The sequence below is a fragment of the Pezoporus occidentalis genome, unplaced genomic scaffold, assembly GCF_034315485.1.
Source record: "Pezoporus occidentalis ecotype Australia unplaced genomic scaffold, CSIRO_AGI_Poc_V1 ctg43, whole genome shotgun sequence".
NCBI classification, from domain to species: domain Eukaryota; kingdom Metazoa; phylum Chordata; class Aves; order Psittaciformes; family Psittacidae; genus Pezoporus; species Pezoporus occidentalis.
This window is the reverse complement of record NW_026915758.1, coordinates 3,510,915-3,527,029: the sequence shown is the minus strand read 5'-3', so window position 1 is coordinate 3,527,029 and position 16,115 is coordinate 3,510,915. Positions and strand designations below refer to the sequence as shown.

The window sequence follows — 16,115 nt, the reverse complement described above, 5'->3', positions numbered from 1 at the left end:
CCTGGCCATCAGCATGAGCTGGGCAGTTTTTCCTATTTGTTTAATTCATGCAAGAGAAGAAGACTGACATGGGAGAAAATGGGAACTGAACAATCTGCTTTTCTGACTATCATAAATACATCAAAAAGCCCACAAATGTTTGAAAACATGGGCTGCCTTCAGCAGATGCTAAAGTTTTTCAGGTTGGGGGTGGTAGCGTCCTTGTCAGTTTTTTATTTACAACAGGACAACACAGTTAATGACGGGAGATGAATCAGTGAAGGGAAGAAAAAGACCACCCACTTTCCGACTGTTTTTTTTTTTACAGCTGGCGGCTGGTGCTGTTTTGCACAGCACCTGATGCGGGTGAAAGAGCTCTACAACAGAGGCAGCCGCACGCCCTGCCTACCGGCCCTGCCACCGCTGGAGCAAACCGAGCTGCGCCACAGCGCGAAGCCCGAGATCGTAGCGACCGGTTACAGACGAAGCATTGCGCTACCAGGAAACACAGAACGCCAGCCTGTGTGGGAGCGGCCAACAGCCCCTGAAGGCGAGAGGGGTGGCGGGGGCCGCCTCACGCTACCCGGGCTCACGGAGAGGCAAGTGACGGCCAAAGTTTCGCGTAACAACGATGGACAGAGCACAGCAGAGCAGGCTTTTCTTTCTCTCTGTTTCCCTTCTGTGACAGGGAGAGCACCGCTGTGAGAGAAGAAGAGGGGAGAAGGGACAGCACCCCCGCACCCCCAGGCTGAAGATACCCCCGCCGGCAACTGCTACCAGCGATGCACATGCGCCGCGCCCAGCAGCTGGTGACGGCCTCATCCGCGGGCACCGCGCCAGGACTCTCACCGTCCGCTTGGGCTTCGCTCCGGAACAAACGGCGTCAGCTCGCGATGCGTGCAAGTGTCCGCGCTGCCCGTCTTCCGGGTTTGGCTTCACTCCTGAGTGGGCGGGGCGAGCGCCTTCCAGGGCCGCGGTTTGCCCCGCTCTCGCGAGAGCTCTCTCTTTTCCTAGGCCGACGCTGAGAGAGGTAGGTGTTTGGCCGCGGCCGCCTTTTCCCCCGTCGCTGCCCCAATACGAACCCGAGCGTTGAGCAGTGCTCCCCGCCGCAGCCTTGGGGTGGGGATGCCCCCGATTACCGCCCGCCCGAGGCCCGATGGTCGCGGGGGTGCCTGGGGTTGGGGAAGGGGATGTGATGGAGTTTTTCTCTGCCCTCCTCTGGTGGCGCCCCAAGGGAGGCCGCGGTAGTGGGGCAGCAGGCCGCTGGGCGGGAGGAGGGAGCCGGGGCCGGGCGCGGAGCCCTGTGAGCCGGGTAACACTGCCTGACCGCCTGCCCTGTGGCACGTGTGGCCCGGTGAACGGCCGGGCAGTCTCCCCGGCGCTCCTGAGGTCTCGCAGCGGCCGGTGCCACACGTGGGGCCCCGGGGTGGCCCAGCCCTGCTTGCCCCAGGACCGTTTTCCCGGACTGTTGGTTGGCATCCCCTGGAGCGACGTGCTGGGGTTTGCGTGGCCCACTGAGGTCTCCCTTGGTTCGCTTTGAAGCATGTGGCCAGATGGCAGAGTCGCTGTGTTTGTAGCAGAAGATGACGTGTTCCGTTTGGCAACTGAAATGATCTTTTGCATTGCAGAAAGGCCATGTTCAGCTCTAGCGCAAAGATTGTGAAGCCTAATGGCGAGAAGCCAGATGAGTTCGAGTCTGGTATATCCCAGGTATGTGTCTTTTTCTTCTGCTGTTTGGTGATTGTGAGTTATGGAGTAGTCCTGTGACAGTTGTCTGGAGTGCAAACTTCAGGGGTGATGCTAAGTGTACTTTTTCTTAGTTTGGCTTGGGAACTGGGGCAGTCAGCCTGCGTTCCCAACTGTTGCATCTGCCTGTGTGACAAAGCCTTTGATACTGACTGTGGTAAAAACTATATGGGTGCTCTCTGGTGCTGTGGACAGACTTTGGTCTCAGCGGTTCTTAACGACTTGATTTGTATGTTACGTCTTATTTTGCAACTTTTCTAGGCTCTGTTGGAGTTGGAAATGAACTCTGACTTAAAGGCTCAGCTGCGGGAGTTGAACATCACAGCAGCTAAGGTAGGTTGCACCACAACAAATTGCTTGGTGACTTGCTCTCTGCGTGTTTAATTTTTCCAAGTGTTAACATTTTAAGTGAATAGTGTCTTTAGCCTTTTCTTATAGTCTGTGATTATTCTGCTATATGTTGTTGTGGTTTATCTTTTGGTATTTGCTGTTAACATGTAAGAGTTTGTGAAAGTTTTTGTTTTTGTTTTTTTTTTTCCTGAGGAACTGGTTTGAAAAGTCATAAAATCTCAAATAGTAATTTGGGGGCTTAAATATTCAGAAAACAGTAGTTCTGCTTTCTCTGCAAAGTGGGCTTGAGGTCTGAAACTGATTTTTTTTGTGTGTAGATATTGGCTGGTGTCCTGGTTTTGGACCAGGACAGCTGGCAATGTAGGCGTTCAAGAACCTGTCTTAGAAACATAAGCTATAACACTTTCTGTAAAATCAGTTTGTTGTAAATCCTCTGTTATGTCTCATGTAGTAGGTAGGTAGATGAAGGTACTAGAATGACTTGATGTCATAGATTAGCCTGTTTGTAAGTTTTAGTTCAGAAAGGCATCTGAAACCTTAAGAAAAGTAAGAAGAAAATTATTGATAAAAATTGTGAGCTTTGCAGACTCTGTGGAACTTATGAAGTGGTTGCTGCAATCAAAAACTGAAGTAGGTTGCTTTTTGGTTCTTGCCCAGGCCCAGCAGTACAGATGGAAATGCATAACTGCTTGGAGTTAAGTTAAAGAATCTGGGAATGCAAAAGTCTGCTTGGTATATGGGGCCTTCAGAAGCAGCACTTTGCTACTGAAGTACATCAGTATGTACTGTCCTCAGTTTAAAAATGTCCTTGTTGTTTATCTAGCTGCTTGTTTTTTTTTTTTTTTTTTTTTTGTGAGAAATCTCCTGTGGGCATCTGAATTTACTTCGTGTGGGAACATAAGTGGTGAAGAACAATTCAGCTTGCCATTCTGTTGGAGAATGAGGATGTCTCTGCAGTTAGGTTCATGGGAGAGCACCTTGTAAGCCTATCCAAACTCTTCCAGTTTTAATTGGGTGTTGGAGAAGCAAACCAGGAGAAAGTAATCCATGTTGATGTGATGTAAGCACATTTGGAGGAAAAGGAATTTTATGCTAGACACTTCTAAGACAGGGTGCTGGGACATGCTTCTAGCTATGCTTTGCCTAGAAAAGTCGGACCAGATGATCCTTGAGGTGCCTTCCAACTTGGTATTCTATGAGTCTACGACTTTGTTAGAGTAATGGTGCAGGCCTTGGCAAGTGATGGAGAAAAGATGATTTCCATGAAGAGCTCAGAAATAAAAGGTTGATTACTGTAAACTTTTGTCTAGAGTTTGCATTAGAGGCAAGTATTTTTTTTTGAAACTTCATATTGGCATGTAAGTAACCGCTGCAGATATTATGATAAGCATTCAGTATAGTTAGGATTCTAGCATGAGTCCCATCTTGCTGAAAGATTGAGCTTTGCAGTTTGGAGGATGTGACTCTGAAAGGAGTGGTGGGCTTTATTTGCAGCAAAACAAGTGCTTTGACAGCTTTTATTTCCTTGTAAGAGCAGTCCTCTTATATAGATCAAAACCAGTACTGCTGTCTGATGGTTCCCCCTTCTTTCCCCCCCTCCTCCCATGGTCTTACAAAGTAAGACTGTGTTCAGAGAATTCATAATCAAACCAAACACTGATTCTCAACCCCTATGTAATGTTTACTTTCTGCTTCTGTTTCAGGAAATTGAAGTGGGTGGTGGCAGAAAAGCCATCATTATCTTTGTACCAGTTCCTCAGCTGAAATCCTTCCAGAAGATTCAGGTGCGGCTAGTTCGTGAGCTGGAGAAGAAATTCAGTGGGAAGCATGTGGTGTTCATTGCTCAGGTAAAACACTTAGAATCATAAAAATGTTTATTTGAAGGGATCCTTGGGCTAGCATTAGATCAGCCATTTTTTTTGTCTAGCTGAGTCTTGAAAACATCCAAGGATGGAGGTTCCACAGCCTCTCTGGGTAACCTGTTACGGTGCTGTGCCACCCTTTGTCTTGTCTATTCAAGGTACTAATGATACCATGCATATTTTTGTACCAGCAGGAAATGTAATGAATGTCATTCAGTGCATGTAAGCTAAAATGCTTCAGGTAGCAGCTAAGGCTTTGTAAACTTGGCGAGATGTGAAACTTTTTGAAGAAGGATATAACTTTCGTGGTCTGGCCTTTCTTACTCCTTCAGAAGCTTGGGAAGCAAAGCTTAAAAAGTAAAAGGGAACAAATATTAATAGGAGCTATACTACACGTTCATAATCTGTATACTTAAAATTCAGGTTAATAGTGGAATTAAAACCTGACAAGTTTTGAATTTATTGAAGGAGCTAAGCCATGAGAAGGTGATAGAGGGCTTTCCTGGGCAGTACTAAGGGGTGGACAGACTGGAGAGATCTTTGTGGTGTGGACCGTTAGTTGTTAAACTGAAGCTCTTTTTAGCAAAAATTCTTGGTTAAATAATTTTAAGAGCCAGAGCACCTTATCCTGAATATTTATGTGGCCAAGAGGATTTCTTTCAGTTAAGTGCCTCTGGCTTACTAAAACTTAAGTGCTTGAGAATTTTCTGTCAGTTTACTAATCTGTATTTTAGAGATGAATGTGTGTAGTAGTTCTGCTGTAGGTGAAATGTTGCTTTTGAATATGATGAGACCTAGTTTGGGTTACAGTAACCCTGTCATTAATACAGTCATGGAGAAGCTGTAATGCGATGTGTTGGTAGAAAATAACTGCAGGTGGCCATAACTGCTTCTAAACTCAGCAGAAAATAAGCTTTAGTGATCTAAGATGGTATGCTTTTAAAGCACCTTTAGATGCTGCTTTTGCGACAGATTACACTCAAGACAAGGTTTGATCTGAATTGTGTCATACATCTCACTATTTAAACTGGTGTTTTGGTCTCTAATGACACCTAGCCATCTGTGGGGCTGAGATAGCTTACTGTTCTGCTTCGCACCAGAGGCTCAATCTAATAGAAATTGTAGAATTCTTTGAGATTTCTGTACCCAGAGAAGTGTGTTCAGATTGTTAATGTGACACAGTAAATTACCATGGTTGTATTCATGGGGGAGGAGGGCTGAAATACAAATCTTTTATTTCAGTGCATTGAATATAGGATGAGTAGAATACCAGTAATTAAGCTTCTGCAAGTAGTATCACGTTCTAATGCTGGTGTAGCTTTGGGCATACTTAAGTTTTCCTTTTCAGTGTCTCATGTGTCTGTTGGGGGGTGGGGAGTGCATGTTGCATGTGTGTTAAGTCTTTTAGGAGTTTGAGTTGAATGTAAACACTAGATACTAAGAAATACCTTTTTTGTTTCTTTCCTTCTTTAATAGAGAAGGATTCTGCCCAAGCCAACGAGAAAAAGCCGCACAAAAAACAAGCAAAAGCGTCCCAGGAGGTAAGTAGATAATATTAATTCAATAAGACAGCCCCCTTTTGTCACTTGCTAGTGTAGTCAAGTAATGTTTAGTTGAATTTTTGAGAAGTTATTCAAGTGGTTGGGTGGTGTTGTCCTTTCTCTTACTGCTTGAAATAGTATCTGCTATTTGACTGCCAAAGTGTGCAGTAAAAATCTTATCTTTGGGCACTGTGTTCATTTCTTAGAACTCCCTCTGTATTCCAGCTACAGCTGTAGCCAAGTTTTAGCCAGCAATACTGGCTTAAGAAACCCAAACCTGCTGTGTCTGTTACCACAGTGTGCTGACAAGAATTATTTTTAAGCTGTAGGAAGAGCCATATCCACATTGTGTGTCAGACTGTACAAGAGGCAGGGGAGGAAATGAGGGTGGGAGTGGCAGATGACAGGTGTAGGTATAAGTAGTCCCTCTGAGTATGAATTTAACAAGAGTAGTGCAGTGGCTTGCGTTAAAATGGCCACCCTGCTCTCATCTAGTCTCTTATTGCTAGATGTGCAATACTACGATGTCCAAATGGATGTCAGTACCTCTTCTGTACTGTTCTCTATCTTACTATATCATGTTGTCAGTATCTTTAAAGTTTGTCCTCTACATGACATGTGGTGTGTTCTGTAACTTTTCTTAGCCTCAGTATTGTGTTGTATCGCTATTATATTTTGAAATCTTCAGCCATAGATTTTTGAAGTGCTCTTTCATGGTGCTCATCTAGCTGCAGTCCTGCCTTTGGAGGACTCTTTTATATTAAGACTGGTATTGCACAGTGCTTAGAGGAGTTGGCATCTGTGTATGTGATTAGGATGCTGCCTTCCAGCATGAGGGAAGGAGAGTCTCAGGATTGTCGCTTCCTCAGCCCGAGACTAGATCAGGCCAGTAGTGTTGTAAAACTTGAGATGTATATGGTGAAGCATAAAAGTGCAATTGATGCTTGTCTCCCTTAGCTGTCCCAATCTTTGCAAATCTGAAATGCTGCTGTAGACACGGGTCTTGGTTACTAGTGATACTGCCTTGAGACTGTAGATAGAGAAGCTGGAAATTTTACTAGTCATCTAGACTCGTACACAACCTGGGTTAATTTTTCTCCTTTTGACTGACTTACGGAGAATTCAAGAACACAGATGTAGACATCAAACAATCTTCTAAGTGTGGACTTAACCAGCTAGACTTTTCCTGTAATACATTGGTGTTTTAAGCTGCTTGGGCTTAGGCAGATGAAGAAACTAGTGTTTTCAAAACTGGGTCTCCTTTTGTGTAGTTGAAGATGCTTACACACTTAAACTCTTCCAAGTAAGTCTCTGCCACAAATGCAGATGGGACAACTTGGTTCTCATTTAAATAAAATCTTCTTTTAATATGTAGAAATAACGTTTTAGGAGTGTTCCTGCAAAGCAACATGTGATACAAAAAAGGTCAGAAACCTGGCTACGTTTTCCCTTCATGCAGTCATTACATTTCTGCACTTGGTGTAGAATTCAGCTTTTAATTTTTGCATGACCTGTGAAAAAGTGTGTATTGTCACACTGCAGCATTAAAGCAAAACGAAACACCACTGAATTTCAGCTAAAGCATGCTGTGGAAGGTTTAAGCCTTGGAAAGCTGGAAAATCTGGCAAGAGGACATGTTTTAATGATACAAATATGGCATTTCAGCCGTACACTTACTGCAGTGCACGATGCTATTCTTGAAGACCTGGTCTTCCCAAGTGAAATTGTGGGCAAGAGAATCCGTGTAAAACTGGACGGCAGCAGGCTCATAAAAGTCCATTTGGACAAAGCACAACAGAATAATGTTGAACACAAGGTAAGTGAAAAAACTTTCTTGTGCAGGATGGGATGGCTTTCTGACTTAGCTGCTAAGAGGCTGCTTATGTCATGCAGCAGAAGGCTACCTTTAGGCTTGTGGTAATGGAGATACTTCTGTTTCTATTTGGAGTAAGATGCTGAAGAGGCGGCAAGAGAGTTTTGAGCTGAAGCTCTAGTTCAACTCTCCAAAACCCCTGGATTACGAAGTACCTACATTGGTTCCCTCATGGGAACGGACAGTTTTTTTGTTGTTGGAGGTTTTGTGTATTTGTTCGAGTTTTGAGGTTGGTTTGTTTTGCTTCTTTGTTCTGTTGTTGCTTTAAGTGAAGCACTTTGCTTAAGCTAGATGCACATGGTACAGCCTGAAGTCCCCCATCTTCTGCGCTTTGCTTAGGATTTTTCTGTGGGGACATGTTTATGCCTACTCAGTTCTCTGTGTCTCCTATGGTTGCAAATCTAAGAGATTCCAAATATTTTCCAGAAAATATGTCTTCTGTGTAAATGCTCAGCTACCTTAGTCTGAAAGAAAATAATAAATAAGCCTCAGAGTTCACTTCTGAGTGAAGACACAGGGAGGAATAATGTAGTATTTAAAGTATGCTAACATAGATTTTTACTTCCATACATGGCATATATAAACAAAATTGTTTGTCTTCACAGGTGGAAACATTTTCTGGTGTCTACAAGAAGCTCACAGGCAAAGATGTCGTGTTTGAATTTCCAGAATTCCAGCTGTAAAGTGCAAAAAATGGCTGAATAAACAACTGTTCATATAACAGAGTAGTTTAATTTAAGTTTTGAATTCCATAAACATAGATGGGATTTTAAGTGGTTCATGGGACTACACTGTCTGGATGAGTGACATTTGTCTATCAGAGTATTAAGTCACCAGCATTTTAACAGGAGGCCTCTTAGGTTGTTCTTGGCACTGTTGCAACACAACTCTGGACAAAAGAGCCCAGAGCCTGCAAAAAGAATTAGCATTGAAAAATAAGCCAAAGTTTGTCGAGACTCACCTTTTAGGGAGTATATGGAGGATTGCTGTAGAGCGGTGGAACTCCCGAGTTCTGCACAAAAGTATACCAGCTGAAGATCGTGTTCCTGACACACAGGAAGAAGTCTGCATGGCATGTGATGTGACATCTGAAACATGGAGATAAAACATCTGAAGAAGGGCATTGAATTTTTAGGAAATATGTTGGGGGGAAGGTACAGTTTGAATTTGAGGTGACTTTCTTGCCTCTTAAGTGGCAAAATTGCATACCAGTTCTTACCTAAAATCAGGTCTTGTAGCTTCTCACCTTTATCAGAATGAAACAGGGAGATGTTTTCACTTCTGAGTGTTTGAGTACCTTGCTGGACAAAAATACATTTTTTAGGTATTACTTTTGCTTTGAGGAATGTTTTTTTTTATATTTCCATATAGTAGCAGCATATATATTTGTATACCTAGTGTTGAGGTCACATTTCTTGTGGCCAATAAGTGAAGGCATGGATAGATACACCAAAGTGAAGTAATTACTACTGGAACATTTGGGGATTTTTTAGATGGTGTGTCAACATGGCTCAGTACACGTTTGGTTATATGGGGAGAAATAGGGAAGGGCTAGCTTTATCACAGCAGCCAAAAGCTGCGTGATCGTGTTATGGAAACCCTACATTTTTGACTTGGGGATCTGTTTAGAAACTCTTTCAGCATATAACCTTTTTTTCCAGCACAGGGGTGAGCATGGATAATGTTCTGTGCAATTTATCTGGATTTAGTACTTCAGTGTACGGATCAGGCTATTCTGTTACTTAGGAGTGTGTGTTATAGTAAAAGACACCTAATCATGGAGACAGCCTATTGGGTAGAGAGCAAAGTAACAGTCTCTGTACCAGGAGCTCATAATAACTTGTATCTTCCTGGCTGAGAGGAGTGCCACTTACTTAGGCTCTTTATACCGTTACTTCTTTTTCCCGTTTACTGTGGTTTTGGTTGCTTCCTGTTTGATACCTCTCCAGTTGTGAAGAACTGAAGGGTTAAAACAAGTTCTGCATTGCTTTTGCATTGAAAAAGTTAAGGTTTTTAAGTCATGCCATAACTTCTTTCTGGTTGGGCAAGACAGATAGATAGCTGTATGCTGTTGGTTCTGGTGCAGAGAATGCAGAGAGAAGAAGGGAAACACGTGCCCGGTTGCAATTAGTAGTAAATTTCTTGCTACTTGCTGACAAAGCTTGAATGTTTGCTCAGAAAAGCAGGTTGTTTCTTTGAAGAAGTTGGCTTACCTTGGGGCCTTTTCCTGTCCTTTTCAAACTTCCCTCTCTAGAGTATGACTATATTCCTTACTCATTCCTCAACTATTTGTTTTTCGTCTTGGATGACTGAACAAAAGTGAATTTGTCAACTTCTATTAGAATTAGATGAGGGGAGTTGTAGGTATAGAATAACCCCAAGTCCTGTCTGCTTGCGTTGAAGAGTAGTCACAAAACATCTTACAGGAGGAATGCCAGGACTTTAGAATTCAAGTTTTCCATGTTAAAATTGGTACTACTGACGTTGGAAATACCACCCCCTCCTCCCCACAGTCTCACCCAAATAATTCTAAAGTCAGACATGTTACTAGGCTTCCCGGTGCAGCAGTCCCAGATGGTAGTCTGTGCAAATAGGTGTTTGCTGATGTGAGTTGGAAGAAGCAATCTGGGGAGTGTCTGGGGACTTAACAGATGTTAACTACCTTTAGTTAGAGGTTGGTGAGTCTGCTGGGGCTGTGTAACATCTGCAAGAAGAAGTGATGCTCAGGCAGCAGGCTTGAGTAGACTCTTTCCTTTTTAATGGTGAAATGTAATTCAGGTTTGATATCTTCATAGCAATAAAAATGTCAGTAATGTTTCTAGTTTTAAAGCACTGGGAAGGGGTAATAAGCAGGGGAGGAGAAATCTATTAAACTGAATGAAAAGATTGCAAATGTTCCCAGGCATTACCAGCTGGCTATAGATTTTTCTTGGCTCTTGTTGCAAGCCCTTTGAACTATGTGAAATGCAAAGCCTGGGATGGCCCCATAAGCAAATTCTTTGAGTGAAAGGATAATGTTGTCAAAGCCATTTATGGTTCTTACATCAACTGAGCTGTAAGTAAAAGTGGATTTCCATGGCATAGAAATACCAGGCTGTGTGCTTTGCAAAAGGCTTTAGACCTAATTTACTTTTATCCATGAACTCCCTTGTGTGCTAGTGTCAGTGATACAGTCAGACAGCTCTCACTGTCCCTTGACAAGCATATCAAGTGAATGCTTGCGATCTGGAAAGTCAGTTGATGCCATCTGGTTCAAGTGCTAATGAGGCTGGTGGCATACTGGTGTCAAATGTTACCTTAACCCAAACAGACCCCATATGAGATGATGCTAGACTTTCCATATACCTTTCATGCACTGGCACGGTTGAATTCTTGAACTCATGATTCCTCAGGAGATTATCAGATGGTCTGTGCAGAAAAGCAATGGCGTATTCTGTACCAAGACCCTGTGCAGCAGTAGTACATGGTTAGAGTCAATGTGAAGAAACTCACATACTGAAGAGTATAAAATACCTGATTATTTCGTGTAGTAGCCCAAAATGAGAAGCAAGGGCTTTATATCCATTAGGCACTCTTGAGACTTGCATCTGATATTATAGCTTTCAGTGTTTTTTCCGTATAAATCCTTTTACAGACGTTTTCAGATATTTTTGTGAGGAAGGCTGATCCCTGTTGATTTCCCTTTGAAAAGGTGTGTTGATTTGTGTAGCAGAATTCTAGTGTGGCAGAACTTGCTTGAAGTTCTTGGTGGTGGTTGACCTGTCTTATATTAATGTGATAATTTGATGCATGATAGCATCATGTCTTGTTAGCCCCTTTTGAGTGTAAGTGGGAGCATCTAGAGAGTTTGAATGTAGTGATCCTCACACTAGGCAGTATTAAAGAAAATACTATCACTCCTGCATCGTGAACTGAAATATCTTTCCTATGCCTTTGTTTTTAGTAAATTTTGTAAGTGGGAGGCCTGAGTTTGGGTCTCTGTAATACCTGAAAGCCAGAGCCATGCTGAAAAGCTAGACCTTTCTCTGTTCATGGGATGTGCTTCCTAGGTCTCTAGAGGTGTATCAGAGCAACAGGAGAAAATATATTGATTACAGAAAGTCATGAAGTCTCATAAAAAGAAGTCTTGTGGTTAGGTTGTGGGGAGTGAGTTTTCCTGTTCTCCATATGGGCCTGACCGCAGCATTGATCAGTGTGAATGGTTGGTTGCTTTAACAAAGTATCTTTGCTGTGTCTCTTACTGCCTACCTTCAAAATGCTCATGTGGAAAGCCTGTGTTCTGCTAAGAGCAAGAAGGGACACAAGCATCTCTTTGTACTCGTGCTCTGTTCCCTGCAGAGAGCTACATTTAGAGGATTTTACTTATGTCTGGTGATCAAGAGGAGAAAGTTTGTTGGATTTGTTAGTCTGCAAGACCAGGGTATCCCCTCCTTTACCCTGCAGTTACTGTCATTCTTTTTTTTTCAGGAAGATCATTCTTAAGCTTAGCAACGAGCAGTTGCTGCTCAGTTTTGCTAAATGATTAGCAGGTAATGCTTTTCATTAGTGGGTACTGTGCTGCCATGTCTGGCTCAGTATTGATCTACCCTTGGAGCAGCAAAGCTAGAATTAAAACCAGGCACTGAAGAGGTTATTCTAATTTTAGAGATGGGAAGTAACAGAAAAAGCACTACTGCTGCAGTGAATGCTGCTCAGGAATTTTGTGGAAAAAACATCGACACCACTAATGAATGGGTCTTACACAGCTGCAGAGTTAACCTATGTTGCTGTTTCTGCACTGACCTTTCCAGCATACATCACATATATTGCACAGAAGGGGTGGTGAGGATAGTGCCCTCTGGGGCTGTGCTAAGGCGATGAGGTTCACATGGCTTCACGGTGGTCAGCTCTACAGGCTGTTTTTTACCAGGCATATCTTAATGTTGAATAAAATTTCCTTTTTTTTTGCTAAACAGTTATTGCCTGGTGAAGCCAAAGTGAATGGGACACAGCATTAACATTATTGTTGGGAGCAGAGGAGGGGATGCACTCAGGATGCCAGCATCAAGATCCATACTATGGAGGAATCATGCGTTTGCTGTACCTCATTATCTCTTTTGGGATTGTGCCCTGGGAGGCTTACGGGGAATGGTTAGTGAGGAAGCCTCTGCTTTCAAGAACTTGAACAGCATTTGTGATGGTCTGCAATAAGCTGAGCTCCAGCAATTGAGCTCAGATACTGACTTACTAATTAATGAGTTTGGATACTGGCAGTTTTAATCCCCTGTGAAAATCTGATTGGAAATGCTGCTGCTAACATTGGATGTTTTGCCAGGGCAAGGGGAGAATTAGGGCCTTGTCATCTTCTTGTAAGAACAACATTTTTAAATAGCCATTGTGTTTTTATGTTTAATCCTTTCACAGACACAAAGATAATGTCAACTGACTATGGAAAGAGTAGAAAAAAATGCCTGAAAGCTTCTAAAATATAACACACCCTCCCCTGTTCTCTAACAGATGACTTGTCACTTTTGTTTGTGGTTTTGGTTGGTTTCAGTCCAGGGCTTACCTATAGTTGTGTCAACATGGTGTTTGATCTGACCATAAGGGCAGGGTGAATGTTGGGTTGTGTGTTAGCCTGAGGTAGCTGGTCTAGCTGGTGTATCTTGCTGTATACCCTAGACTCTGAAGGGTATAGGTCAGCCATCCTTGCATCCCAATCCAGCAAGGGTGGCCGAAACACTTCTGAATCAGCTCTTGAAGTGTTACAGTTTCTCAGGCATATAAAATGCAAAATTAACTTAATAACCAACAGCTGTTGTGGCCTGATGATGGTTTAAGCTGTACTCAATGTGTTGGTATCCCAGATTGCAGGTAGTAGCCCAATTTAGATGATGCACTGTGTGGTTATACAGTTGGCTTTCTGGTAGGTGAAGGGGTCTGCACCCTTTCCTGTCTTTAGATGAAACAAAACCAAGTAGTTGCCTATTTTTCCCTTTCCTAGGGAAAGCACTTTCACTGCATTTCTAGTGTTTGCTGTTTGGTTTGTTTTGAACTCTGGCCATTTATGTTTATTTTTTATTTCTTTTCCCCCAGTGTTTAATCCTACCTTTTCTACTAACTTTCCCTGAAATGGCTCTCTTTCTCCTTGAATTCTGTTTCTGGCCTCAAAGTTATTTGCCTGTGTTTACAGGGAGAGTAGATATGTATGTAAATGGATGTTTCCTTTGCCATCGTAATATGATCTTCAAAGGCTTGGACTGCAGTCACTTTGCTGCATTCTTTACATCAAACGTTTGTCTTGGCAAGTTGCTGCCAACAGAGTGCTGCAAGGGCCCAATCCTGCTGATTGCATTCTGCTCCCGCTGAACTAATGGGGTTTGTGTGCATAAAAGTGAACTTCCAAATCAGCGTTGTGTGGTCGTGACACAGTTATGTTTATGTTGTCCTTACTTACGTAATCTGGAAGTGATCACCAGTTCTTAACTTTTTATACCATTTGGTGTGTGTTAAGATGCAGCAGTTCATAGCATGTTCCAGCCCAATGTGGAAACAGCGTGGTTTAGGAGAGGTTTGCCTTTATGAAGGTAGTCCATAATGCAAAGCTATGATACCTGCAGTACCTGTTTTCATCTTCTTGCTCAGAAAAGCTGCTCAATATGTGGAGTGCTGTGGGGGTGGCAGAGCAGGAGCTGTGGTGGAAAGGAGGTTGCTGCACACCCCAGGGCTGGGGAGAGGTTTGATGGGAGAGAGGGGATATGACATATGCCAAAGCAGTAAAAGAGTGCATCAGTACCATGTGTCATCACCTTGTATTGCAACCCCCACCACAGCATGGAACGCGCAGTGAAGTGGACCTACACCTCCCACAAAAGCGGGTCAGTAGGTGGTAAAGAAGTGAACACGTACACATGATCCTATTACTTTCTCTGTTTCCCTCAGTCTAAAATCTTTTTTGTGTTCTGATACTTTTTTGGGACTGTGGAAGATGGAAAGGAGCCTCCTGCTACTGTCCATCTTCCAGTGAGAAGTCACAGACCAGAGTATGTGACCCAGGCTCACGTCCTGCTGGGTGCTTACTTACAACAAGACCCCTCAAACCTTAGCTGAGGAAACTTGGAGGAGGAACACTGGTGTGAGTAGGGGTGGGGGGATGGGTGGTTCACAAGCCTTTTGTGTAGAAGCAGCTTATCAGAGCTACAGTCTTGCAAATATAGCAGCTGTTTCATTAGAGTGTATTAATTGGTGTAGTCGTAAGTGGTACTGTGTATTTGCCCTGGAAGTTGAGGGTGAAGCCAGTAATATCCGTTAAACTGCTACAACAGAAGGAGGTGTTCTCAGAATTCTCCTTCTCACCATTAGCTGGCATCATTCTTTTCCTGCCCTAATGTATGTGGAGTACCGTGGTTTACTCAGCGTTCAAACTAGTCTAGCTGTTTAAGATGAAAACCACAACTGTACAACTATCTGGGAGCCAGTGAACGATTTCTATCTCCTCTTTTTCCCTTCCTGTTGACACAAAAGGTGATACTGCAAGTTGTTAGAAAAACCAACCAACCAAAAAAAACCCCAAACCCCAACATTTTGTGAAGCAGCCTGCCATGTGGATAATTTAGCGTTTTTGTTACTGTGGAGTTTTGAGACTCAGCTCTCAAATAGTTCCATGTTTACTCAGGAATGCTACAGCCAATTGCAAGAATGGAGAGAAGGGGAGAATGTGTCAATTATCTGCATAAGATGTTCATGTTTGGTGCCACATTTCATGTGTTTTTATATCCACTGAAGCAAAGTAAGGAAAGTGCTGTGCTGGGGCAGTGTGTGTGCATGGCTTAGAGCTGAATAGATGGAAATGGTTAAAAGGGGTTCTCTGCTAGAGAGGAGGAGGGGAGAGTAAGAGTGCATTCCCAAAAAAGTACATTCCCAAAATAAAAGGCTTACATCATGGACCTCTTCAGCTTTCCCACACTTCTTTCCTAATTATTGTCCTGCAGGACAGCTGATCTATTTCAAACAGGAAGCTGTTTACAGATAACACTTGCAACTGTTTTGTCTGATTTGTTGAACTGTCGAAAAGCAAAAGACAACCTCTTTTCAAATTAAAAACTGTCAGACTTCTGTAAACAGCAGCAATGAGGTTCATCTGTGCAGTGTCCCTGCAGGCACAGAGCGTTCTGCAGTTCCCGTTTTCTCAGGAACCATAAGGTAAGAAACTTTTTACTTTTGCTCTTTAGAAGCACGTAGAGGAAAAAGCCTGGGTGTTTGTTAGGGGGCTGCCTTGTAAATAGCAGAATATGATTGATGATCCCCAAATAGTAGGGGAAGGTAGGAAAAATAAGAGCTCACTCAATTCTATGGGTTAACATTGGACCTTTCTGTTGGGAATCGCCCATGGTCACTGAATTCCTGTCTAGTGGAGGGTTTGTATTTAAAATGTATAAATGCCATTGGAAGAGCTCGCTTTCCTTTGTGCAGGAAAGGACAAAACAATATATGAATTTTAACTTTCCCTTCAGCTGAAACTTAACTGCAGTTCATTATTACTCAGTTCATAATTATTAATCCAGTTCATTAATGGATTGCAATTCCCAATAACAGGTAATCAGTATCAGTTCAATTTTTTAAATGGAAAATGCTTTTCTCTATTCTGTTACTTTTATTCCTAAGCATCTGGCTGTTTTCTACTTTAGAATTGAGCTTTTAATACAGCTGCAAAGCAGGGAGTTATGACATATTGCAGAAGTGAAACATGACAGAAGATCTAGTAAGGGCTGAAAATACACCACT

General features: G+C 42.9%; 2 protein-coding genes across 4 annotated transcripts in view; both read left to right on the top strand.

Moving 5' to 3' along the window:
* The first annotated feature begins 954 nt into the window (after positions 1-954).
* Positions 955-8,073, top strand: RPS7 (ribosomal protein S7). The gene is made up of 7 exons (XM_062634571.1): positions 955-1,009; positions 1,608-1,689; positions 1,987-2,058; positions 3,780-3,923; positions 5,415-5,479; positions 7,145-7,295; positions 7,958-8,073. The coding sequence occupies exons 2-7, from the start codon at positions 1,615-1,617 to the stop codon at positions 8,033-8,035; spliced, it is 585 nt and encodes a 194-aa protein (XP_062490555.1). The 5' UTR covers positions 955-1,009; positions 1,608-1,614; the 3' UTR covers positions 8,036-8,073.
* A 6,316-nt stretch (positions 8,074-14,389) lies between these two features.
* COLEC11 (collectin subfamily member 11) overlaps positions 14,390-16,115 on the top strand; it is a 37,477-nt gene continuing 35,751 nt past the window's right edge. The window contains exon 1 of one of the 3 annotated variants that reach the window (XM_062634567.1): positions 14,390-15,533. The gene's annotated coding sequence lies outside the window, so the exon portion shown is untranslated. The remainder of the gene's footprint in view (positions 15,534-16,115) is intronic. The other 2 variants (XM_062634566.1, XM_062634570.1) reach the window with 2 other exon arrangements.